This window comes from Liolophura sinensis, chromosome 5 (assembly GCF_032854445.1).
Source record: "Liolophura sinensis isolate JHLJ2023 chromosome 5, CUHK_Ljap_v2, whole genome shotgun sequence".
In the NCBI taxonomy this organism is placed as follows: Eukaryota; Metazoa; Mollusca; class Polyplacophora; order Chitonida; family Chitonidae; genus Liolophura; species Liolophura sinensis.
This window is the reverse complement of record NC_088299.1, coordinates 897,144-924,976: the sequence shown is the minus strand read 5'-3', so window position 1 is coordinate 924,976 and position 27,833 is coordinate 897,144. Positions and strand designations below refer to the sequence as shown.

Genomic DNA, 27,833 nt, shown 5'->3' with positions numbered 1-27,833 from the left:
AGCAAGGCAATTTGTTAAACAGAGATGAGCCAGAATTATTGATAATTTAGACCTTTAATTTCATACTACAGTTTTTCATGTTAAAAATGTAATTTATGTACAGGAATACTAGCATTATGTTGAAAAGATGAACATTTCAATGTTTAACAGACACATTTACCAAAGTTATCTTGTAAACAAAGGACTAAATTCACATGCTTTAGTTTGTATTCCAATGGTATTCTGAAACAGAACATAACCAATTTTTGTTAAAAATATGACCACTCTTTTTATTGGAACTGTCAAACATGTTAGGGTATTTTGTTTCATAGTACAGACACACATACACATCACAGAGTGCCACACAAATTAAGGGTGGCAAACTATAACATCATTGATTACAGTAGGCTATCTTGTCAGTATAGCCCTTTATATGCACAGTGTGCAACAACAAACTCATGTCAAGTATTCTCCATGCAACCTGCCAAGTTGGTTTTTTTTTCTAAGTTGTCAAAATTGGCCTTGAGTTGATTAACTGGAACTGCACAAAAAGACTGGCCAAGTTTAATACACTGGTCCACCAGGTACGTCAGTATACCATTTCTTGGCAAGCCATGGCATTTACTGTTACAGGTCTCAAAGGTACTTCAGCTAGGCAGCATAACCACACACTTGATAGAATGTAAGACAAACAATGTGGTCGATATGATCAAAACCGTGATTAAAGCAACCTTCAGCCCAAAGTATTGTTTTAGATGTTGCCATATCTAACCAAACATGGTCGTACTTTCCAGGTTTAGATTGGTTTCTTCCTGACTGTGGACACATATCTGCATTATTTGATCTTGAGTACATGATAGGACATCAGTTAATAAATGAAAGAATAAACCATATGGCCATTCCAGAAACATTTGATGGTAGTGAATTTGGTAATGATGATGTGCAAATGAGGTACCAGTATTATTATTGTAACACTGTAAAGAGAAAAGAAAATATTTCTTCTTTGTTTCAAGAAGTAACTGCCTCAGCTTAATTCCATTGTTCATGCCTACACGGGCAATGGTGAAGATTAGGCATGTTGTGAATCTAAAATTGTACACATAGGCTTTCAACCTCTGCACTTCCTTGAACATATTAAAACATTAAACCTCTGGGATCAGGAATTTTAAGGTTATAGTTTGAAAACCTTATATTATCCTGGAATTAGATCTGATGGCAGAGCACTTTGTAATTAACAATTGTGGAGCATTTTGAAACTATATGTAATCCAGTGCTCTAATTCACAGACTACAGTGAATTTTGCTCATGTATTGTCCATTTTTTTAACCACTAATTCGCACAGATATCTCCAATTTGCCGTTTGGTGACCAGGTCACAGTCCACTATCTGGGGATAACACTAAGCACAACACTGAATCTCAGGATTTACCGTTTCCAAAAACAGTTGTAATTCAGTGCACAAGCACAGCACAACACAGGTATATGTGTGTATATATCAAAACGTTTTAGAATCATGGGTGAACTTTGGCGAAGTATAAGAAGAACCATCTATACATCTGTAGTCATATGATGACCACGGCAGTGTGAAGTGAACCCAATACTGTTGTCTATGGCATGGGTGACATGTTTTTTCCCATCCAGCACCAGGCGAACTGTTTGGTCATCATCCTGCTGCCAGGTTTTCTCTTCAACATGGGAGCTGCTCCTCACGGCATACTTGTGCTTTGTGCAATTCGTGAACGGCTTAAAGATTATCTGCACTATCTGTCGAAACTCCCGTTGGAATCTCCGGCTGGAAACATAATAGATTGCAAATTTGATGCTGAGGAAGATGTAACGTAGAATATGACAGATGGCAGAAAAGAGTTTGAGTTGCGCATCTAATTTCATAGTGTATTTGATTTGTTGGTAGTTAAACAGAATGTATCGATAGATGATGAGGCATAGCTGTGGTGATATTAACAAAAGATACGCAAATCCAACAGCTAAAATGGTACCCTGGAATTCCTGGAAAGCTATTGGATCCAGCATCTGTTGATAAAGGACTTCATTCCTGGCATCCTGTAACCGTCGAAATTTCGGACTGAGCACCATTCGGACATATGTAAGGGAGATAATGAGGCACAAAACAAGGGTGACAAGGATAGGCAGTAGGTGTCCAATCATGTTGTTGATGGTGGGCCATATTGTTCTACCAAAGGACTCTGACCACTCGCGGATGTATGTACACAGTGCAATCACATACGTCTGGCTACCCTTAGTTAATCCGTAAGTCCAGAAATACTGAATGTTGACACAGATGAGGAGAACAGTGATGAGTAGTATGACAGCACGAGTGTGCTCACGTGTGCACAAACGCGGCGTCTGGCGTGTGAAACGCACCGACAACATACACTCGCCCAGCATAGCAACAATCAGCCATGGGGACAGGTGCAAAATGAAATTAAACAGGAAAGTGTAAACTTTACACACTGCGTTAGAGGAGACGACGAGGAACTGACTGATGTTAATGGTGTTCTTGCTAAGCCGGATGATCCAGTTGTTGCCACACTCCACATAGAGAATGACCAAGTCCACCATCGGAATGACAGACATGTACAGACAGGTGGACCACACATGAGAACTCATCTTGTGCATGATGATATAGGACAAGATGTTTCCCAGAGTTCCAAAAAACAGCAACCATGGTGACACGTACAGGTAGAGATAGGTGGCTGCTTTAACCTCATCAAACACTGTGTGGTAGTAGCTTTGGTTGGCTCCAAACAAGTAGCCCTCCATTGGGTCAATGTCACTGACATTGAAACCTGCAAAAAGAAGATCACATATTAGCAAGAATTAAGTTGTTTTGCTCAAAAGTGGCCTTCAGGTATTTAGTCCACTGTCAAGCTCCTCCTTTAGTTCAGAAGCTTTAAGCCAGTGTAGATTACCTTTCTAGAAACAATATTATGGAAGCTTGAGGAGGACACAAGGACGGAGCAAATGGCACCACACTCATGTCACGGTGTGCCACCTAGGAAAACCTTTGTGACATGTAGGCCTACTTAGTGGATGAATAAGTAAATGCCGTCGTCATCTCCTGGCTCTAAGGCCAACGGCAGAATAACAGTACCGCCCTCGTCTCCTGGCCCTAAGGCCAACGGCAGAATAACAGTACCGTCCTCGTCCACCAGCATGAGGAAAGTGTAACCAAAATCCTGTCCAGCTGATACTTTTGACAGAGTGAAGATGAAACCTCAAGACCTAGTAAAATAAAATCTATACTGAGAAATCTGTTTCCACTTTCCTGAGGGGATTCTTCCTTCATTTGAAGAATCAAACATTTATTCCGTCCTCATTACCTCATTCAGTTTACCTGCTTGTCTGAAGTATGAAGAGTATAAGCACCCAAGTGAGCTTCAGCTCAGATCACCAGCTTTGATCTAATATACACTAGCCAAACCAATTAAACATGAGGAAGAGGAGAGCGATAATCATGTTGTGTTGCATGAAGATTAAAGGATGGAACATATCCGCTTTGTCTTTGTATGTGGACTTCCCTGTATCCATTTAGAAGTTCATCTGCCCTTTCTGGTGTCACTGCCATTCTTTCCACTTCACAACAATGTATCAAAAAAAAAGATAGATTTTCTATCCACCAAAGTATCTGGCGGTGGGGATTTCAATTATAGTGCAGGAAATTATACCAATATATTCCCAGACACATGCTCCCTATCATAGAGTTTTGATGGGGAGAACTGACTAAACCTCTTTTTAAATTGTTGGGTTTCCTGAATGATCTCTGATACCTGTGAAATGAGAGTAACACAATAGTGGATGCCAACATAAAAGGGGGTCTGTAGGGGATTCTTTGACAAAGTAGGGATAAAACAAAATTCTTCCATTTTGATCATGTTACAGCAGATATTATGATGTAAGCTAGGTCTCTTTTTGTCACTGTGATTATACCAGTCCCCGACTGAATTAATTTAATTCACAAAAAATAAACTAGGTCAGGGCCTTCTTCAAGGCTCGGTGTGTAACATCAAACATATAATATGTCAGTTCATTTGGCCTGAACAAATGAACTGAAAGCCTGTGGTAAAGTTATTGTGGTCATGGTAAGATAGTACGGACAAAACAATAATCAAACAAATGGACTGTTTAATGGTGCGAACAGCAAAACATTTGGACACATTGCTGTGTACATTGAAAGCCTTTCGAACCAGACCTATTGTAAACCTAGGGAATGTGTATAAGAAATGGAGAAGACATGCTTTATGAATGGTTTGAGCCATATGCATGGTGTTTTTTCAGTCAGCGAGTTTGTCTGCGAGATTTGTAATGTAGTATTGATGTTTTTAAGAATCTTCGGCTTCATATTTGATATATACTGTTCAATGTAAGTTTGGATTGAAAAAAAAATGAAGTGATTATCTTGTTAATCTTTTCCTTAATGTCAAAATAATTGCAGAAAATTGAATATTCACATGCAGAAAATTCAGTATTCACTATTCACATGCAGAAAATTCATTATTCACATGCAGAACTGCATTTTGATGTACTATTTATACATCTTAATACATATGACATACATCTGAAGTAAAAAATTGTCAGATCGTAGCTAGAAGACATCACACAGTGTAGTTTGCTAGTACATGTACATGGATGCATTTCGTCATCAAACAGCTGTGTTTGGACAAAGTGGAACAGACTACACTGAGCAAAGTAAATCATAGAAATGAACAGGCAATGTTTAGTTAACACTGGAAAAAAAAATCAGAAGTGAGAAAAGGAAAAAGCAATATAGACTCAATGTGTATGTAATAGTTCAAAGTGGGTGGGAATGAATGTATTAAACCCTTTAGTATCAAAGAGGTAGAATGGAAAAAGAAAACAAAATTTAGAACAACAAAAGGATTTTAAAAAATTACATGTAAAACAGACAGCAACAAAACAGAGGGAAGGACTTAACTCCAGAACAGAGAAACTATCAAGTAAAAGTAAAAATATATCACAGAGGAACACAAGAGAAAGGGAAAGTGCAACACACAAAAGAATAAAAAGAGAGAGGAAAATATAAAAATGGGGAATAAAAGGCATACAAGAGATAACTAAAACAGGATCAACCAGAATCAAAATATAACAAAAACAGATCAGAAGTAAGTAGTAACATGACAAAAAGGAAGACCCAATAAAAGAAGTACATAAAAATTACAAGACATGAAAAGGAACAGAGGCGTTACAATATTACGTAATGAAAGGAAGAAAGTGTAATGGAACATTTGGAAAGGAAAGGGTGGAAGTCAGTCAAACATATAATAGGCGAAACAATCTGAAAGGAGAAGAGAAATGCACAGTCCGAGTATAAAAGAGGTGAAGTGAGAATAAAAGAAAAGTAGCATAAGACAATGCAAAAGATCATGAAGAGCTGCAGAAGAAGTAACTCAGGGCAAGGAACCAGTCACATTCAGGAGTAAAAACAGAAGAAATGGTTAAAGGGAAGAAAATGGTATAAAGGCAACAGAACAATTATAAAACAGAACAAAGGAAAAACAAAACAGGGGTAGAGAACAGTTCTTTTGTTTTGGGCCTCAACAAGGACATAAAAATACATACAGAAAACATATCTGATTATAAAAAATGGTGAACTATTTATAGGATGTGTATATCCATATGTGAATGGTACAGAACGATACTAAGGTCAGAGAAGATAAACAACAGTGATAACCTGGTAGGGCTGTGCTGATGATCTTAGCTGTGATATCCATTGTGTTCTGTACAGGGCACGAGCTGGAATAATAACGGGAATAGATCCTAAGTTCCTGGAATTTTGTCCTGGAAAAGCCATATGACTCCAGAAAGTTCTCATCTAACAGCACTGATGAAGCATTAGAGCTGTAGAGCTAAGCAGGTGATAAGCCATTTGATCGTCTCGCTGCCGTTCCAAGGTGCCCTAGACTTCGCCTCTGTTTTCACACCCGGCATCTAACTCTTGTATAGAAGTGAGACTATCCTCTTATTGATCTATCTGCTTGGTTTCAGACTGCTCTTGGACACCAACATTTTATTCACTTGGAAGCACGCATCCAGTTTCCTATTCAAGCTTGTGGTAGTGTTGTATGCGTTGTAAACTGAGTAGCACTTTTCTCAATTCTCAATTTCCCCATTGACCAATTTTGCTGAGCCATCTGGATTTCTTGTATTAAGATCAAAACTCAAAAACCCATAAGAAATACGACTTTGACATTTATCTTGTGAGATTTGGAGAAAAAAGTGACATGGTCCTCAATGGCACAAGGTCTGTGTGATCATCATCATTTATAACTTAAGTGGTACTGTAAGACTGGTTCTGTAGCGTCATCAGGATAACACTTCTAGTTACACCTTAATGCTCTGGCTGGATGCTCCCACTCCCTGAGACCAGAGCATTGGCAAACATTTAAGGGCAGTCAATTGTGGCTTGAAGCTTTACTTGCCAACTCCTGTCCAATATTATGGTGATGTATGAGACTCTAACCGTATCACTTGCGGACATTAGCCAATCATGGCAGATTTCCTGCATCAATTTGCGCACGTTTGCGTTGTCACTGCAGAAAAGTGGTTCTAATAGAATGAGCTTGTTCATTGAAATGTGTTTGATTTCAGGCTTCGGGGAATAATAGTGTGCATGTGTCTGTGCACTTGTGTAGAGATACATGTACAGGGGAAATGACCTAGTCAGGTCAATAGAATTCAAGCTCTTGTATTTCGGATACATATACAGACCCTTTCACAGTTCTTGGTTTCTACTTGTACAAGTACGCTGTTATATTACTGTATCAATGTATGAAAGGAGCTAGCTCCATAGCATCTTGTCAAGAAGTTTTACAATCAACAGCACGAATATAGTCGGAATCTATTGAGGTGTTGTTGGAGGGGGGGGAGGAGCTAGATGATGTCGGTGGGAGTGTCGGTGTCCAGTTTGGGTAAAGCTAATTGTCAGTTGACATTTACATATCAAAGACCATGGGAGTTTTTTATCTCCTACCTGAACATTTCCTCAGCCATTCATGTGGTTGCAGTTGCTACCCATAGTATATGGATTGCCAAATGCAGATCGCGATTGGTATATGAAAGACCTCAGCAATTAACTCCCCACAGTGTCTTTTACCACTGCAGTGGTTTACAACTCCATTTCATACAAAGTCACCGCTCTGCAACCCTTATGCATATGGTTAACTGTGATAGCTGTGACAGTATGATAATTTTAGCCTTTCTTGTTGATTTAATGGCAAGATCTTAGCACTATCTAATTAGAGAATAATATCTGTATTCATTCAGTCTGCTTTATTTTGGTGTAGAGGTCAATATTGAACCTGTCATATGACTTGAACATTATGGAGTTTTATAAACTGCTTAATCAGGCGAGCTACCAGTATTCTCTGAATGCCTTGTTTTTTTCTATATGTTCACACTGAATAACACTATGAAAATGATAGACAAAAGCAATTTCACTTGAACAACTTCACTCAGGTGAATCTTATTTTAACCAAGAAAAAGTGTTTCACAAAACACTGCCTTGCTCCATGCAATATCTGCATGTACATGTATATGTAGGTCTTGCATATAAAGCTGTATGTTAATGCCTTATCTGGAGAAGACAAAATAAGTGTGAGTGAGTGAGTGCTTGGGGTTTAACGTCCTACTCAACAATTTTTCAGTCATATGAAGGAATCATTAGGGTGCATGTACGTGTAATGTGCCTCCTTGTTGCAGGACGGATTTCCACCGCTCTTTTATTTAGTGCTGCTTCACTGAGACGACTTACCGAAGGCAAGTAAGCCCCCTCGCCCGAACCATTATACTGATATGGGTCAACCAGTCGTTGCACTATCCCATTCATGCTGAACGCCAAGCGAGGAAGTTACAACTTCCTCTTTTAAAGTCGTATGTGTGACTCGATCAAGGATTGATCCTGGATCTACCGGTCCCGAAGCGGGACAAAATAAGAAAATGCACACGTTGGTTCCTGTTTGGAACAGTGTTGAGATATAAGATTTTGTTATATGAAAATTAAGACCATTTGATAAGCATTTATTATTATTAAGCAGATTGTTATCCTAAACATTACACCAAAGGATGCAGTGAACAATATAGAAGTACCATACTACACAAAAGTATGAAGCATTCACTCAGCATGATTCACTATCTACATGTGGCCTATACGTACCCAGTGGGCATTGATGGGTGCATTTGCTCACTTAAACAGCAGGTCTTATGATGTTCTTCAGGGTTTTTTGTGATTCACAGAAAACTGTCAGTCCCAATGCAGTTTGGTAAAATGTTAGAGGAAATGTACATGTACGAAAGGTGGGAAGAAATGTCCTGTGAAAACGTGTGAATATTTGACAGTACCCACATCTCAAAGTAACCCACTTGTCCAGTCAGTTGAGGTTAGATGTAAAATACCCTTTGTGCCAAAATTGCCAAAAAATCATGCCCTGTAATTCCTCACTGTTGCCTTTCTGTTGTTGATAACATTATTCTAGTTACATATCAGACCAGAGAGAGTACATGTATACACAGGCATGCAAAGTAACCATTTAGCATAGAAGCATACTCCTTCATTCTCCTTATTTATTTATTTCAAATAATACATGATGTAATAGTGTTTTCTTCCATAGTTGCTTGCAGTGGTTTAGTTTTCAGTCACATGCACCTTGTGCTCGATGTACCTGTGATGTCACCCCAGCAAAGTAACTCTCTCAACATTTGCATGAATTGTATTTGCTGGTGTAAAGGAAATGATAAATTTATTTTTTTGCTTTCTGAAATAATGTTACAAATGAACTCCATACAGAGAATGTGTCCTGCGAATCTCTAGCTGCTTTGGAATGAATGAATAAATATTTCATTTATCAGTGAAAGAGGGTAACTCTGTATAAGCATGCAGTGATAGCAATACATTATTTTGCATGTTTAATACATGAAGGAAGTCAGTAATATAGTGTTAGACACATGAGCTGTAATCATCAAAATCAAAAGTTATGTTATTGGTTGAAATAATCTTCAAAATGTTGTCACCAAATCTTGGTACATGTAATTTCTTGTGTACACTATATTTATAAGGTCATGGATAACTTTATTAGGTTTTGGCATTTTGCACCAAAACATTGATTAGTAAAAATGCATAAAGTCATTAGCCAGCATATTCACAGAGATGACCTGTGTAAGACACCATACTCAAGCTGACATGTGGTCGATTCACATTTGACCCCTTGGTTTGCAAACATCCAGAACTATTAGGCTGGGCAGCATTAAGTTTCCTTACAGCAGTTTCTGAAATAAGGAATAAAAAGCATCTCAACCACTGATATAAATTACACGTACATGTGTTAGCCAATTTCCTTACCAGTGCTCTTGTTGTTGTATGGCTACATACATACGTGTAGCCGATCTTCACTGTTGAGAAGCTACATGGTTAGTGAAGCCTAAACACACTCTACTTGGCCTGGTGGTAATCTGGCTTACATTACCACGCAAACAAATATTCCCTTTCTTTTTTTTTTTTTGCAACATTAACTTGTTATAGGAGGCAGTTATTTTTGCTGCTGTACTTGGCACTTGTCCAAAGTATTGGGAAGTGTTAGACAATGTACAAGTGTTACATCTACAAGGTACCAGTGGTATGTGAGCATAGAATAACCAGTGGTGCTTTTAACTGATACATTTAATAATTACTTTGAGGTGGGTTCCAGTGGTAGGCTGTAATTAATACAGATGGTTATTTTGAAGTGGGTTCCAGTGGTAGGCTGTAATTAATACAGATGGTTATTTTGAAGTGGGTTCAAGTGGTAGGCTGTAATTAATACAGATGGTTATTTTGAAGTGGGTTCCAGTGTTGCATTGTATTTTATACATTAGTGGTAGACATAAAGTTTGTTTCTATCTCGATACTGTAATAAGGGCTGTTATATTGGCTTAGTAAGGGTTGTCCCGTACATGCTTCAGAACTGTCAGATATAGTGTATGCTGTCCCATTCATTGTCTACAGTCAGAGATCTGCATGTTTTGTCTCCGTTATTCTATGTTGATGCTATTGTTACCAAGCTGTGAAGGCAAAGTCAACTGTCAAATTAGAATGTTTAAGAGCTAGTTCATTATGGATATCAAGTTAATGAAGACCCTGATTTTTCTTTCTGTTAAGTGGGTATCTTGTAGGGGACCAGGTGTCTTAGACTTCATATGTTGTTTATTTGTTGCTGTTGGTTCTCATCTATATGAATTAAGAGAATGCTTGGCCTATATGTATTTATTAATTTATTTATTTATTTGATTGGTGTTTTACGCTGTACTCAAGAATATTTCACTTATAAGACTGTGGCCAGGAAACCGGGCATAGCTTGGGGGAAACCTAGGACCATCCGCAGTTTGCTGGAAGACCCTCCCGCTTACGACTTGAACTCACAGCGACTGCATTGGTGAGAGACTCCTGGGTCATTACGCTGCGTCAACGAGCTAACCAACTGAGCCACGAAGGCACCCTGGCCTAAATGTAGCTAGCAGAATATTGAGCACTAACATTTAACATCAAATAAATAAATGAACAAACAAAAATACTAATGATAACCTTTAGATCTAATGACACTCATACCGTTCATGATATGTGGATTACTATACTGCAGTCAGTGTTCTGTCATATAAGAAAGAAGTTGATTGTTGTGATGTGGAAAACAGATATAAGAAAAACATAAGATAAACCTTCTCAAATTTCTGGATCATTGTATTCCAACTGCAGCTTCAAACTTTTGTCCTCATTAGGGATACTGAGGGTTAGCTGTTCAAAAGACTGTGGTTATGTCACAAAAATCGTTCTTTGATATTTTGCCATGCTTTTTGCCAAATATAGCATGTTTTCCAATGATACTGAGGGGTATGGTAGAGGTTTAAGTGGTGACGGATTGGTCTTGGAATAACACTATTGTGGTCCAGAATCTGTGGTTTGACTTGGTTGTGTGAAAACTGCAGGACTTGGTGGAATAAGCCCCTGGTCATAGAAAGACTTGTATTCCATGAATTTGTTGTAGAATACAGTGCAGCTGACGTACGATGATCTCAAACTATGATAGTTAGATGATGGAGAATATTGATCTCACTGTAATGATGGACAGAATAAAGTCTTAACTTACTTGACATTCAGCTGGCGTCCTTACACAAGATATCGTTATACATCAAACAGAATATAGCATTTCTGTGTGGCAAGGTTAATCCTTGTTCCCAAACCGCCAGCTCGCTGAGTCCAGCGAGAGAGCTTAGTACCCCTTTATACCCTCCATAAGCCTCACTGGCATCTCAAGACAGACATTGTCAAGATGGTCTGGAGCTCCAATCAAATCAGGTAAATAAATTATAGATATGCCTACTTTCTGTTCACAAAAAGCAGTTAATAGTGGTAATCGTAATGGTTCAGAAGACTAAAAAGTTTTGTTTTTTTTTCTTTTCATTGTTATTGTAGTTCTGCTGATTATTTGAAGATCATGCTGACGCATAGGGTGATGTGAAAAGTGGGAATGATCTTGACATTTCTTACTCAGTCGTAAAGTATATTTGTGATGGCAGTTTTTGGGATGCGTGCCTGACGTACGCATAGTTAATGTCTAATTTATGCAATGGTTATTTTATTTATCAGACTGTTTACAACAAAGTTTTCCGATAATGCGACAGTGATATATCGTCAGTCAGTGCCAGTCACATGATCCAGTCAGTCAGCTGCTTTTGTATTGCTGGCAAAATTTATGGATTGGAGACATCCAAGACAGATCTGCCTGTTTTACAAAGTAAGCCCAAGGCGTATGATATCAAGATAATTGTCAATCCTTAATGAGCCGTTCCAAATAAGCCGAACTTTTATGCTAATGAGTCAGTATTAATGATTTATGGTCATTGTTGAAACCGTTGCCAAGGCTTTCATTTATATTGAGCATAGACATATAAAACATGTTTGTAGTCTTCTTTTTTTGTGTGCCTAAGTGGAGAAGGAAAAAGATGTGAAAAAGTTTTTTCCATCTCAGGGTTATAAAAATATTGGGCAAAGTAAAAAGAAAATTGTTTTTGATGTTGGCCTTAAAAAGGAATTGTGATCAGCTCCATGGTTATGATGATTTATGTTTTGTGAGTAACCTCACAAGAAACTGTTTTTTGACAAGAAAGTTTTGAAGCAATAATTTAGATTTCTGGAGCTCTTGAAGTTCTTTTCATGTAAACAATGTTAGTAATACATGTACATCAATTCCAAGCTGTATTTCTGCATGTCTAAACTTCTAGTGGCCTAGCACAGAAAAATTTTAACATCTTGATGATGAAAAAAAAAAAAAAAAGCTCATGCCCACATTATTTTGTAAAGCAAATCCTGCCAAATAGATACAGTATGACCTATGGTTCTGAAAGGTCAGAATGGTAGAAGAAATGTGTACATAGGTTCTTTATATGTGAAGACACACTTCAGACTTGTATAGAAAGCCAGCTTCAGCCATTCCTTTTTTATGCTGCTGGGCTGCATGCAGTCTCAGAGGAGTTTGCAATGAAAACTGTGCATTTGGATAAAAAAAAAAGCTGTTAATAGTGAAACTTAATGTAATAAAGTTGCATACTGAGTATTAAACGTATACATTTTAAAACTACCGATATATACACTGCTGAGACTGGCAGTGACCCTGGCTGTAACACTGGTAGTGACCTTAGCTGTAACACTGACCCTAGCTGTAACACTGACAGTGACCCTAGCTGTAACACTGACAGTTACCCCAGGTGTAACACTGATAGTGACCTTAGCAGTAACACTGAGTATGGCCCTTTCTGTAACACTGACAGTGACCTTAACTGTAACACTGACAGTGACCTTAGCTGTAACACTGACAGCATACATGATGGCCTTGGCTGTGACACTACATGTAGCTGTAACATTCAGTGTAACACTAGCACCTTGAACATAAACAAGCCATTCGAAAATCCAGCTTGATGGGCTGCATGTTTTTCACTCAAAAAATAAACAATAGGTTAATCTGGTGAATGTTATTCTGTTGGGAAATTACCAGACATATTCAGGAGGTAATGTGTTGGCTACCATGTATTACTTTTCAATGGAAATGGAAGGGTGTGAGCAAAGTCATTCGGCTATAGAGAAATAAATTGATGACTAATGTTAGGAATTACTGAAACAGTTTGTTTCAAACAAATTAATACTTTATGGCCAAACAGAGTCAGCAATTACTTTTTCACAAGTATTTTTGTCAAGTAGAGAACTGTGTGAAAATGTGTCAGAATTGGTCTTAGTTGATGGAAATCAAGTATCAATTTGTAATAGCTTGAAAATAAACTGTTGTGCTGAATGAATCTGTGGGCAATGGTGGACTGTGGTTAACTAGTCAGGTGTTGGTTTACATTCCCCCTATTACAGCTGTCCTTGACGTCTCCTGAACCACAGTGCCCCCAAACTGATAAAAATAGCAAATTTGTAATAGCTTGAAATAAACTATCTGATCTATGACATAGGGTAGATTTCAATGTAAGATATACTTGACCAGTGCTAATATTCACGGTTTTAATCCCATGCAGTTGACTGGGTTAAATTTTCACAATTGCTATTAACGGAGCAACTGCCTGGAAAACTGGCTTCTGTGCATAATACAGTTGTGGCTCTTTAGAGAAAAAAAGAAAATAAATAAATAAATAACTAAAAAAGCGTCATGGTCTTCCTGAAAAACACAATTCTTTGTTGAAAGGGAATTTGTAGAGAATTGGTTAACTTAATTAGAATGCATGTTTTTGGCCCAAATCTCTGTGTGACCTGTTAAGTCAATGCCAAACATCAGTCTGTTATCTGAATAGTGTGTCTGTCGATTCTTGAAGTATTTGAGTTCAAACAAGTAAAGGTATCAAAAAACCAAGCTTGCTGTCCTAAGTTTCACCACAGAAATGGCTGTAGTGTGGCTGAACTTCAATTAAGCCACAATTAAAGGTTACTGAAGGAATATAATATGTTTTCACCAAAGCATGAACGATTTTGGGAAGCCAGAACAATTCCACATGAGCCTGTATTCATTCAAAAATCTATTTGTTATACACCAATCATCAATCAATTGAACTTGGAAGAAAAATTTAGTTGCCAAAATGAAAAATTTGGCACATTAGATAGAGATTAGAGATTTAAGATAGTAAAAGTTGTAGTAATATCTTTATGAATGGTGCAAGAAATAATACAGCGAGAAAATATTTGGTATCATTGGATGATAAAGTCCCATTGCCAATTAATGCTGATGGACCGCTTCAGTGGCTTAATGGTTAGAGGGTGACCTGGGATCAAAGCAGGGTCGGGCCATACCAAATGGTACTGGTTGACGCTCAGCACTGAGAGGTTAGAGCGAGGAAACGGGACTGGTAGGCTTGCTGTCAGTGTTATGCTACTGGGTGGAATGTTATGTCTTGTGTCTTCAGCATGACGCTTCAGTGGCTGCATGGAATCGCCCCAAAAAGAAGACACAGAAAATATATTTACACACACATAAAGACTCCTATTTGTCATATGACTTAAAAACAGTTATAAAGTACAATGTAAAACTCCAAGCATGCTAATGCTGACATGCAATACGAAATACGAAATGATTACCACATCACTAAGAGATAGGCAAAATGTGGGAGGTGTACACTGATCATTCATTCATTCATTCATTCCTGTATTTGGTTAGAAATCTGTGTTCTACAGTGTGTGTGAAGAATGTAAATGTTTTACCAGCAGACATGCACAGAATAAACAAAATAACATTAGGAATGGTTTGTTATTAAAAGCTGGGGAAAGATGTGTGAGTTTTCAGTGAATATAGACAAAACGTCCTATTGCCACTGGTGCATGACATTATACTCTCTGCTGCTGTCTAATTAATTTACAGCCTGATTTATTCTGTGTTGATCGGTATGGTATTAAGTATCAAGCTGTTATGACGTGACCCTTAAGGCAGGCGGCTAACCTGTCTCACTGAGTTTACAGGCGAGTGATAAACACAGAAATGTTGACAAACTGGTCAGTATCCTTAAAAGTTCGTGTACCATTTCGCAGGACGTGACTCAAGCACCTGCCACTCTCTCCTGATTAAGTACGGCGCCACTTTGTCGGCTAGCATTAATTTCAATTATTGCACGATTATTTATTGATCTTTTGTTTTCTCTGAGGAAGACCTCATTGAGAAAGTGGAAGGCCTCCTTGGCAGTTGTTTTTTTTACCTGATGCTATTTTGCCATGTCTTCGCTGCTTCTAACCACAAAATGGAGACTAGAGTTATCATATAATCAATCTTTTCAATATCCAGTTGTTTTTCTGTTGAATCTTTTGGCCAGCTCATATTTTTCATGACCTGAAGAGATTATTGTACAAGACATGGCATGGTATGGTTTTCTACTGCAGACATGACCGTGTCTTGGTAGGGTGATATGTTGGTGTTTATTACATTAGTATCTCATGAAGAATAGAAAAGTCTTATCCAGAGCTGTGTGGAGGACTGTTGTTTTAATTATATTCGTGAGTCGTCATCACATGACCGAAAAATTGTTAAGTATGACGTTAAACCCCAAGCACTCACTCACTCACTCACTGTATTCGTGTGTCAATTTTCTGATACATGTATGGCAGATTTCTTATTCAATTTAATGAGTTTTACTGTAGACATGACTGTGTGAGCTAGTGTGTACAACTTCCTGATGGCATCATAATTTCTGAGAGTAGACATATGAAATATTGACATGGTGAAATGTAGGCAATTTCCATATATTCCATTATGGCTCCCTCAATTCCAATTCAGTCAACAAGCCTAAATTAAAACATGAGAATTGTTTATCTTGATTAATTTGATGTCAGAAATGTGTAATGTTTTTAGCACTTTTTACCTAATAAATATAATTATTAAGTTACAAATTTAGCTTAAATTTTTTGAAGCCTAAATATTTTTTTTATAATAGCCTAAATTAAGAAACAATAAACTTGTTTGATCAAGGAAAACTTGCAAACATCCACAGGTTTCTGTCAGATCTGCCCCAGTATGACTGGAGAGGAAGCCAACATGAGCAGCATGGAGATGACATAGGGAGGGCATTGGTATTGGTAAAATTAATGTCGCTGGGTCGTCGTGTTGGGGTAGCACGGAACGCTAACCCCTCAGCCATGGAGGTCCGCTATTATACATCTATGAAGTGCTGGTTACAGAGCCCTGTTGTCTAGGTTACTTGTATAGAGTTTAAGGCATTGCTTCTGTGTGTTTTCATGGCTAACAGAGGAATAAGGCTGAGGATTATAATGATCATCACTGACTATAGGCAAGCAGATTAATAGATGAGACTACAGAACGGGAAACCTATGCAAGGGCTTACAAAGCATTTTTTCTGCTTAGCATATAGGCTGTTAAGATTGTTGATTGATAGGGTATAACTACATCAGAACTGCCATGCATTCTATATTGTAACAGCTGAAATTCACACAATTGTCGGTATAATTTCAAAGTCTCTGGTTGCAGTATGTATATGTATAAACCCATGGTCTGAAGGCAAATTCATACACAAGTTAAATAGATAACTAGTATGAAAAGTGCTAGCTTTTTGCCATTGAAAACTGTCAAATTTTGATCTCTGGCTGTTACATGCACCACTGTGCCAGTTCATTCAGCTGTTTGTGGAATTAAGGCACTGTAAATCACGTACAGTTTAGCCGAAAATTCCTGGCCATAAAGTTGAGTGGATTTGAGTTGCCAAAGGAGATGACCGGGGAGAGTGATCAGCTCTCAGCTGTGCAGTAATCCCCAGTGATGGTCTGGCTGCTGGCCCTCCCGACATGGGGTAGATTCCCCAGGCAGAGATGGGGAGAAGGGTGATAATACACCCATGTGTCCATCAAACTGTCATTAAAACGTTGTTGTTTGCTGTGTAAGAAGCCAGTGACTTGTTGTCAAGTTGGGTCTGTCAGTCATCGAAAAACAAAAACGTCGAAAAACGGCCCGTGAAATAACGTGTGGAAACTGAGCTAAAATTTCCCCCGTTGGTTACATCTACACAGTCTGAGTTGGGAGTGGCATGACATGAGGTATTGTGTGGAAATTTGGGGAGGAGAGGTCAAGATATAACTGTCTAAGTGTATTCAGATATAAACAGCCGAGTTGTATTGATATGCATATCGCAATTTCACCCAGCTCTGGGTATAGCCTTTAAATTTCCAGTAGGACCTGTCAGTTACAGCAGAGACCTCATCCAGCCTTTTCTTGTTTTGGTGATTCTTTTGAATTATTCCTGTGGTAAATAGTTTAAATTTTGTGAACATCTGTGTACTACATCAATGGACACATGACTTTATGATGGCTTTACTGAAATAGGTTAGTAACAAGATCAAACTTGTAAAGTCCCAATTAAAATGCTCTTCACACTGAAGATTTTGGACCTTTATCTCCTAATCTGGATGGTGGTGGATTTCACAATTATGTTGACTTTTTCCCCTAGGGATGGACCAATAGAAAGAAATCTAAATGGTAAATGTTGAATTCTGTAAGCTTTCAGTCATTTACACACAGGTGACTGTGAGTTCCCAGAAAATGTGAGTAGGGCTGGAAGTCGACTTGCATTAACAGGCAATGTTTAAAAGTGTTGCAATGTGAAGCTGTTAATGGGCAAACTTTGTGATATGGTATTTAGGATGCTGTTGAGTTGGCAAAGCACATTGTTGTAGTCTTTATACATGTTGTGTATGTGATGATGTTCCTAATCAGTAAGGCACCATGTTGCCTGACTGCCAGCACCATACCTTGTGCTACTAGATCATGGTGACAGTCAGAATGTACGTGCAAAATTTGAATTATTGCTGTCTGGTTTTAATGCACACCATAGTTAAATATGTATTAAACAGTGTTACCTTCAAGTCAAGTCTAGCCTCTCACTCGAGATGTCCATGGTTCTGGCCTAACCCTGGTCAGTTGGATCTTCTGCGATTGTATACTTGTACTGGCTGACCTGTATGTATCGCTGGCCTGACCCTGGTCAGTTGGATCTTCTGCGATTGTATACTTGTACTGGCTGGCCTGTATGTATCGCTGGCCTGACCCTGGTCAGTTGGATCTTCTGCGATTGTATACTTGTACTGGCTGGCCTGTATGTATCCCTGGCGTGACCCTGGTCAGTTGGATCTTCTGCGATTGTATACTTGTACTGGCTGGCCTGTATGTATCGCTGGCCTGACCCTGGTCAGTTGGATCTTCTGCGATTGTATACTTGTACTGGCTGGCCTGTATGTATCGCTGGCGTGACCCTGGTCAGTTGGATCTTCTGCGATTGTATACTTGTACTGGCTGGCTTGTATGTATCGCTGGCCTGACCCTGGTCAGTTGGATCTTCTGCGATTGTATACTTGCACTGGCTGGCCTGTATGTATCGCTGGCGTGACCCTAGTCAGTTAGATCTTCTGCGATTGTATACTTGCACTGGCTGGCCTGTATGTATCGCTGGCCTGACCCTGGTCAGTTGGATCTTCTGCGATTGTATACTTGCACTGGCTGGCCTGTATGTATCGCTGGCCTGACCCTGGTCAGTTGGATCTTCTGCGATTGTATACTTGCACTGGCTGGCCTTTATGTATCGCTGGCGTGACCCTGGTCAGTTGGATCTTCTGCGATTGTATACTTGCACTGGATGGCCTGTATGTATTGCTGGCGTGTCCCTGGTCAGTTGGATCTTCTGCGATTGTATACTTGCTCTGGATGGCCTGTATTTATCACTGGCCTAACCCTGGTCAGTTGGATCTTCTGCGATTGTATACTTGTACTGGCTGGCCTGTATGTATCGCTCTTGATTTCTATCCCACTCTTCCTTAGCTTCCTTTCAAATTACCGGGTACATGTGGCAGAAGGATCGAAATGGTCTCCGTGCTATTTGTGTTACTTGCTCAATTATATCACATGTTGTAGTTGATGTTGAACAATCCACTTCGGCTTCAGGTTTATTGCCATACATGGCATGGTGTTTAATTCCTCTGAAAATCATTCTGTCTGTTCATGTGTTTGGTAATGTGAACCTGACTGCCACCATATAGCTTCGCTAGCCTGTGTAACAGCAATCTGAGCTCCAAGTCTCATATTAAGTAGCTTTGCTCGCCAGATGTTACTCCATTAAACCATGGTGAAGCAATGTAAGAAGTGCATCATAACAGGATGCCTGATTTACTTTACAATGATAGAAAGAAAATGTGTCTTGTTTAGCATCTAGCAGCACTATTCATTTTGATTGTTGAGCAAATTCATCCTTGCATATTTTTTATATAGGTGTCATTTACGATTATTAAAAAGTCCTTTACATAAAGTACAGTAAATGACCTCAAATTTCAGCCATAACTGCCTAGCACATTTTACCTGATTCCAATAATTCTGTCAGTCTTAGAAAGAAATTCTACTAGAAAACTGTACATTTCGGCTCTAAAAATTGATATTTTATGACATTTTTAGACATACTTTTTGCTTGAAATTTTATGTCATGTGAGGTGGTAATTTTGTGGTTACGTCTGAATGGATTAAGTATTTTTTGTGCCATATTTTAGACTTACATTGTGGAGCAGTATGTAGCTTGACTTCACTAAAAGTTCCAGATCCAGTCCATGGGCTAAATTGGTCACATGGTCATTCCCCTGGGGACACCAGTCTGCTCTCTCTCTACAGTATTGAAGCAGATCTTTGGAGTTAAAACACTTATATTCTTCAATGTCACAAACATGCAGTGAAAGTACTGTAATACATAATGCAAAACTCTTCTTACATGTACCAAACCACAGTTGGTTTGGCTATAGAGAATAGAATGTGGGCTAGATCTGTATGACAAATGCCATCTCCAGAAAGACAGCCAATTTGTTTCTTCGCCATTTTGTCTGGAGCATACAGAATACTAGCTGCTTGTCTCCAGCCTTCAGTCAAGGCGCCATCTTTAGAACTGATGGAAATTCTAGTCGCCTAGTACAATTAATTGGTATGAAGAATATAGCAACATGTATATGTCCAGTAGAGACACTTTTAGTAACAAAGATTGACTAGACATATTGTAAAGGCATGGTATTTTAAGGAGCTTTTGCAAACGAAGATGATGCAGAATATTAATCTGATATCTCCAAACAAAGGTTATAAAGTGTGTAATTGCCATGAATATCAAATGATGCATTAGGATCAGCCTATTGGCTTCAACAAGGTCTAAAGTTTTTGTTCGAAGAAGGCATTGGGAATTTGTCCATGTCAATTACTGGCGCTCATTAATTGTACTGTTGAAACAAAAACAAAATGGTACTTCTTCATTGTGTAGCCTACTTTGGTTGGCTGGTCAAAGGACATTACCAATTTATTAGCTTTTGAGTCTCAACATTATGACATCCTTTTGGGCTGTGACATTGTTGATCGTCACATTACGTTGCTTGGTGGGGCAGATCACTGCATTCTTACCTGGGTGGGTATGTGCAGTAATTAATATCATCCTTAATTAATTAGTTTACTAATAAATTTGGAACAAAGTTGCACAGGTAACAAATAGTGTATTGATACATTTGGACCAAAGAGTGCTGAGGTAGCAATAATAACAGTTGTATCCTGAAAGAAGAATTTCAGTCACATGAGCTGGCAAACCCAGACTTATTGTACGAAATAGGTGCTGTTTGGAAGTGAGTGAGTGCTTGGGGTTGAACGTTGTACTTAACAATTTCTCAGTCATATGATGATGAAGAAGGAATCCATAGAACGCATGCAATGTGCCTCCTTGTTGCAGGACGGATTTCCACTGCTCTTATATCTGGTGCTCCTTCACTGAGATGCCTTACCAAAGGTAAGTAAGGCACCCTGCCCGAGCCATTATACTGATACCGGTCAACCAGTCGTTGCACTATCCCCTTCACGCTGAACACCAAGTGAAGAAGCTGCAACTTCCTCTTTTAAAGTCTTAGATGTGACTCGACCCAGGATTGACCCTGGATCTACCTCTCCCGAAGCGAACTCTCTAGCAACTGTTTGGAAGTGATTGATGAAGGATTGCCATGCAAGTTTGAAATCAATAATGACAGATTTTACCTTGATTACTCTGTTGACAAGGTCATCAGGAAGGTGGATCTCACTAGGTACAAAGTGGTGATGGGTTATCAGGTCTTTCAGCCTTGTTAAAAATTTGAAATATTTATGAGTAACTGTGTGACATAGTATCAGTTTGGTGGGGAGGGGGGGGGGTGAAACAGCTAGGCAGTTATTGTGCATGGCCCATAGGCGTTACTGTGACTGGTTGAGGAAGGTCACCTGTTATGGTCAGGGATTACTGAGTGCAGAAGTCTGATGTCACAATCAGCATAAATACCATCACTCTTTTGATTTGTATTATTGATTATATGTAATGATTGAATCTGGTATGCATTTTATTCTCATGGAAAGTGCTGTGCATTTAATTTCACTTATTACTCCCTGAAAAATCATGGTTTTAATCAAGCTAAAATGTTTCTGAAATATCTGCAAAGTTGGGAACTATTTGAGTGAGTGAGTGCTTGAGGTTTTCAGTCATATGACAATAAAGGAATCCTTAGAGTGCATGTAATTTGCCTCCTTGTTGCAGGACGGATTTCCACCGCTCTTTTATCTAGTGCTCCTTCACTGAGACGCCTTACAGAAGTAAGCAGCCCCGCCCAAGCCACTATACTGATATGGGTCAACCAGTCGTTGCACTATCCCCTTAATGCTCCCCTTACAACTTTCTCTTTTAAGGTCTTAGGTGTGACTTGATCCAGGAATGACCCTGGATCTACTGCCCCCGAAGTAGATGCTCTACCAACTGTGCTATCGGGGCCCAATAGGGAACTATTTGAAGATAGAACTGTGGTTTTCACTTATAAGTCAGGTGTGCCTGCATGTGCCAGTAAGCATTTGAATGATATTAATTATTCTACATACTCAGATTTTGAAGATGGAATACGCATGTTTGGTTACAGCAACATGATTTGTGTATTTTAGGATTGTATACTAATGAATTTAATACAAGTGGAGGTGTGGAGTTACGGCCTAAGATTTCATTGAGACAATCTTGAAATGGCCTTGAATTTGAAATGTGCCAAAGTGTTCTCAGAGGCATAGTTGAATGTTTTGTTTATAAAATTCTGAAAGAACCGTAATCGTAATGTCTAATTACTTATTTTTATTAATAAAAGATATGAATTCCTATTACTCATCACAGTGATGGTCACAGATGGTCCCAGTCTGGAGTCCCCATACACAGAGGCACATTCCCCCTACCCTGGAATGATAACAGTGTATACACAGTAGTTCTCTGCAGAGTATTGTTCCAGGTGCCACATGCCGCACAACTATTGCGGTTGCATAAACAATACTGTAGTGCTAGGTTAATAATAGAAATTCTTGCATAATGCATAGCACATGGATGTAAATGTATGTTCACACATTTGCAGGGAAAAAGCCCTAGATCTACATGATTTCATGGCAAACAAAAACAAAAATACACACAGAAAAAGAAAAGGAGTGCATAAACAGGATATGATAAAGGATTGCCATTGTATAATTGTGTATGAAAAGCAGGTTTGTTTATCGCTAATGACTTTGTATTATACAAGAAGCTTTCTCAGTGTCGTGAAAACAAAGTTTCTAACTGACAGCTTTTCACAATGTTGCTGTTGTCGTTAGTCACCTGAATACCTTAGTGCCCAAGCTTATCTGAGTAAAACTATTTAATTTCTTAAGCATACCCTCATATTAATTGTTTAATTGTACATGTATCAGCCACAATTTGAACAACATATTCAGTTCAAGGAAGTTAATGTTCATGTTCATGGTATGTTGGTTATTTGTTATGTCTGAAACAATGGAAGTGTTCTGTGACCATTGTGGATGGAAGATTCCTTGAGGACCTGTGTTCTACATGAACTAGTCTGAGAGGCTGGCATCCAGTATTGGGTAGATCAGCGTTGCTGCTAGCTGCGTTAACATTCCCTGCAGTTAGTATTATAAAGACTGTTGCACACAAGAACAGTTCCTGAGCACCATTTATCAGGTAGTAGTAATTGAATGATTTAAGATTTTATTGTAGAGCCGCTTAGCAAGAACAGTGTAGTCCTGTTTGCTGAACACTTCCACTGTAATTGTTGGGAAGCTGCTGAAAATTGGAGTCAGTAAACCATGACGCCTAGAGGGAATCTCATGTTTGACAAAGTACAGCTTTCAACTTGAAACATAGTGATGGGTGTCAAACTAGACAGAAACTCTGCTGGAAATCCTCCAGACAGCTAGACCCATTGTGTTGAGTAACAGGCTCATGACATGCCAACTCTGATCCTGGCTGAGGATGAACAGAGCTGTGTCTGGTGATGCAACAGGGTCTGGTACTGTATGGAGATTGGTTGATGGATTTGGTGCTGCCCACAGCCTGATCAGTCAGATGACAATCTGTTTTCAGAAGTACAAGTGAAAAGGTCTTGATGTAGCCCTGGTGCATCCCAGACAAAGTACAAGAGTGTATATACTAACCTGACAACTTCAACATTGAATATGACATGATTTATATATGGTGCTGAAAAACAGGTGCTCTAGACCTGAGTCTACAAAGCAGTTTTTAACTTACACGAATAATAAGAAGAGAATGGTTGTAAGGAAAATAAAAAAGGTATGCTGAATAAATTATAATAAAATTTTTATATTTTTGAACAATATTTTAGCACCTCTACTTTTTGTGCATATTTTCCATTATTATGGTCAGAAATATTGAGAAATGAAATGATTGATGTCACCACCATAGCAGGCTACTATATGACTTTTTAGTCCCAAGACAAAAGTTGAGAAAGTCACATTATATACTCTGTATTAAGAAATATAATAGTGTTTCATGTATACTTTAAGTTAAAACTTAAAACCTTGATATACATTGTAATGCCCAGTTTGTGGTCCAAGTGGTTCAAATTTGGATATATTTGAATAAATTTATATGACCCAAACTGGTATGAAAATATGATGAAGTACATTCGTCAGCTATATGATTGTTGAACATAAAACTGTTAAGGTTCAGCAATTTGGTTGAGCTTTGGGAGTCCCAGCTGGATCAGACCCAAGTCTTCTGACTCTCTGAAGTGTGAAGGGTTTATAGGGGTTGGAAAACAGTGAATTATTACATGTACAACCTGCATATAAACTATTCCATCACATACTTAAGGAAGGTACCAAAGTGAGCAGATCTGGCGATGATGATTGAGTTGTATATCCATGCTGACGCTAATTCCAGGGAGCTGGATCATGGCCAAACCTTGTGTCCTCTCAGACTTGTTATTACATGTTTGATAGGTCTGGAAATCGTGGGACCAGTTTGGTTGCACTCCATAAAGTGGTACTAATGTACTTTGAAATCTGTCAGCTTTCTCATGCACACAGGAAATGTGTTTAGCTACATTTTGAGAGGGGATTTCTGCGTCAAAGTTACATGATAATATATTAATTATAAGGGTGATAAATTTCCCACAGTCCTGAATTAGCCAACGAGTTATAGAAAGAAATCTGGAAATTTGATGTCTATATTTGTATGTCTGATAATGATAGTGATCTTCTACAATCTGCATTGTAGTAAGTCGTCAAACTTTAAAGGTTCTGTCTTTACTTTCATTCACTTGTCCATGTCTACTCTTGGACTCACATGCTTAATAAGTTAAAACTTTTTTCGCAGTTGGCCTTCAAAACTACAATGTAACAGGCTAAATGAAGCAATGATGAAAAAAAAAATCTAAACAGAAAAAATGGATATTATATCACCATGGAAGTGCAAGCAATAACTATGGCAAAAAACCGTCCTGGAGATATACATGCATATTAACCGCTAGCTAGGGTACATTTTACATTCGAGAATACCCATATATGGCCAGTAGCCAGTTTCAGTGTTTACTATTGACTGATTGATCAGATTTAGTTAGTTGATTGTTACTGCATGGGAAAGGGGTGGGGGCAGGTAAAGGCTTAGTGTCATCAGTGTTGATTGGGTGCCTTCTACATCAGAGTGACTGCATGTACACATGAGTTAGCCAGCTGATAGGCACATGAACCCAGCTGATAGACACATGAGCCGTCTCCACATTTTGACCTCATCGGATGCCTGATTCATGAACTAATCTGATTGTGACAAATTAAGGCAAATAAAAAAAAACATTTTTTTAAAATAAAAGTTAACTACTTACGTCATTGTTTACGTGGAATATCACTCAAGTCTTGGTAGTTTTTATCATCACAAACCTTCACTGCTTGATTGTAAGTAATTATGGATGAGAGAGATATTCCATGTAACCACAAAAGTGTCTTAAGCTCATCAAATTTAATTTATTTCTTCTCAGGCTGCGAGTTTACATATGGGTCCTTCTTATGGCTGATTAGAGAAGTTTATGTGCAAACCTAGCATAAAAACTGACTGATCAGAACAATAAATTGTCAATTTACGGACTATGGAAAAAAACTTGTGAACTTTTATCCTGATCATTATCAGAATCATTTTATCCTCCCCCATAAGTTACTGTCTGTTTTTAATCCAGGTCACGTCAGTGGTGTGAGAATCCACTAATTTCACAGTGAAACTGACACGGTAAACGTGGATACATGTGTCTCACAAGTCTTGATTTGTTCATTGTTTTGTTGAGCAGCTGTACCACTTTGGTGGATCAAAACTGGGTCAGGTTTTACTGGTTGCTGCCTTGCTTGGTATTCAGCACTGAGAAGTTAAAGCATGGAAACTGCGCTGGTTAGTCCTGTGTCAGAATATTGTGACTGGGTGGGGTGGGGTGTCCTATCTGGTGTCATTGACATGATACTTTACCAGTGTAACCTTTGGAAGCTTGTGGAAACAAGCGTAATTGTTACATTACATTTTCTCACTGAAAAGTCTTGAGAGCTGTCTTTGTGTACTGTATAAAATTTTGTAAATTTATTTATCCCGGTCCTCAGCAGGAAAGAGAAATTAATGTTTTCAGACAAAATTCTTAAGCCAATTAAACTTTAACCCATGTTCTCAGGTCTGAATTCCAATTAAGCTTAATTGCGAACATTATATATGTCTTTAAAATTGCAGAACCAAATTGAGTGGATCCATCAGTTACTACTTCGCCACATCTCTACAAAACTGAGATACCACGGGAAATGTGGCATGAAAACGACACTGAGCCTTCACAAGCGAGAGTTATATTATGTCAGTGTGTTAGCTGAGAGGGTTAACAAAGCCTAGAAACAAGAAGTTGAGAGCAGGTTTACATCGTAAACATTTTGATATCAGCTCTCTTTCAGACTTGATGCACTTTGTTTTGTGCTGTTTCACAAGCGCTCTCAGGTGTTTACCTTCTAAACATTTTTGGTGTTTGGAGGCATCAGTGTAGCAGACTAGGTTCGTACAGGCCCTTGAAAACCTTGGAATGTTTCAGTATAAGTTTGTCAAGCCTTGAAAGACCTGGAAAATTGGTGGGGACAGGGTTTGTTGTTGCTGGAAAACCTGAAGTTTGATTACTGTGTCAACCTGATGATCTACAGTGGTATGCTGATATTCATTTGGGGAAATTTTGTTTTTTGCAACATCTTTGATTTATTTATTTATTTATTTGAATTTTACGCCATACTCAAGAATATTTCACTCATACGACAGCAGCCAGCATTATGGTGGGAGGAAACCGGGCAGGGCCCGGCGGAAACCCACGACCATCCACAGGTTGCTGACAGATCTTCCCACTTACGGCCAGAGAGAAAGCCAGTATGAGCTGGACTTGAACTCACAGCGACTGATTGGTGAGAGGTTTCTGGGTCATTACGCTGTGCTAGAGCGCTAACCGACTGAGCCACGGAGGTCGCTGAATACACTGCTGTGCTTAATTGAAACCCGGAATGTTTAGCTAATGGAGGTCAGTATACATTGCCTTTAGCTTGTGTAAGTGTAGAAACTAAATTGCCTGGAAAATGTGAAGTTTGGAGTGTGAAAAGTCTTGAAAACTTGAAATGTTGAAAGTATGCGAACCTTGAACACAAGTTGCAATCTTTAATAATAATTAGTTTGTACATGAGTTTGCCAAGTTTGTTGGTTACAAGGTTATATATATATATATACATGTGCAGCAGAAAACCTGAGGGTATGCACTGAAAATAGGTAATATTATTTGATTTGCAAGTCCTTTTTTTTTTTGGATGTGGTGCAGAGAGAAATGTCCCCCATTACTAATGAAGGTATTGACTCCTTGTGTGATTGATCTAGCAGCAAAGGCAGTCTATTTTGGTTGTGAACTGCCAGCGTTTAATATAGATGGCTACTGATTTGGTGGATTGGGTTGCCAGCTGTGTCACTGGCTTGTGTCCCTGTATAATGAGCTTCTATCTGTCACCTGCTGTCATGGTGCTGAGTGGACAAGGAGATGAAACTTACCTGTGTCCTGTGGTCACTTGAGGCAGTATGATCTTAATCCCCATTAGATGACATCCCAGCTTAAGGACTACAGCCTTGCGTTCAGCCAGCTCTGCACGGTCCTCATGGGACACATTGTTCAACAAGGATTAATATGGGTTTTCTTTGTCACAATACAGCTGTGAACTTTATAACAGTATATTTGTATCACAGAGCCAGACATCTGCTACAGTTTGCCTTTGTAGCTGAAAATCCTACAGGTTGTATTGTCCGTGTTTTGAGTTGTAATAAACCCTGCCGTGACATAGGAAGGTAAGGTACGTCTATACGTAGCACTAAACATACATCCAAAGTTAGCTGAATCCTCCCTGTATCGCCTATCTAAGGGAACTAGCTTTATGTTCACATCCAAGTAGACGGAGACAGCCATATGCCTGCAAGTTTATC

At 38.8% G+C, this 27,833-nt stretch overlaps 2 protein-coding genes across 3 annotated transcripts in view; one reads left to right on the top strand and one right to left on the bottom strand.

Moving 5' to 3' along the window:
- The window catches only part of LOC135465894 (RAB11-binding protein RELCH homolog), a 98,620-nt gene that overhangs the window by 50,746 nt on the left and 20,041 nt on the right, over positions 1-27,833 (top strand).
- Positions 128-27,540, bottom strand: LOC135465893 (probable G-protein coupled receptor B0563.6). 2 transcript variants are annotated; one of them, XM_064743264.1, is made up of 2 exons: positions 27,408-27,540; positions 128-2,785 (listed from the first exon to the last, which is right to left on the bottom strand). In XM_064743264.1, the coding sequence occupies exon 2, from the start codon at positions 2,757-2,759 to the stop codon at positions 1,527-1,529; it is 1,233 nt and encodes a 410-aa protein (XP_064599334.1). In that variant the 5' UTR covers positions 2,760-2,785; positions 27,408-27,540; the 3' UTR covers positions 128-1,526. The 2 variants fall into 2 exon arrangements, with proteins under 2 accessions (XP_064599334.1, XP_064599333.1); XM_064743263.1 differs by lacking the exon at positions 27,408-27,540 and adding an exon at positions 9,352-9,402.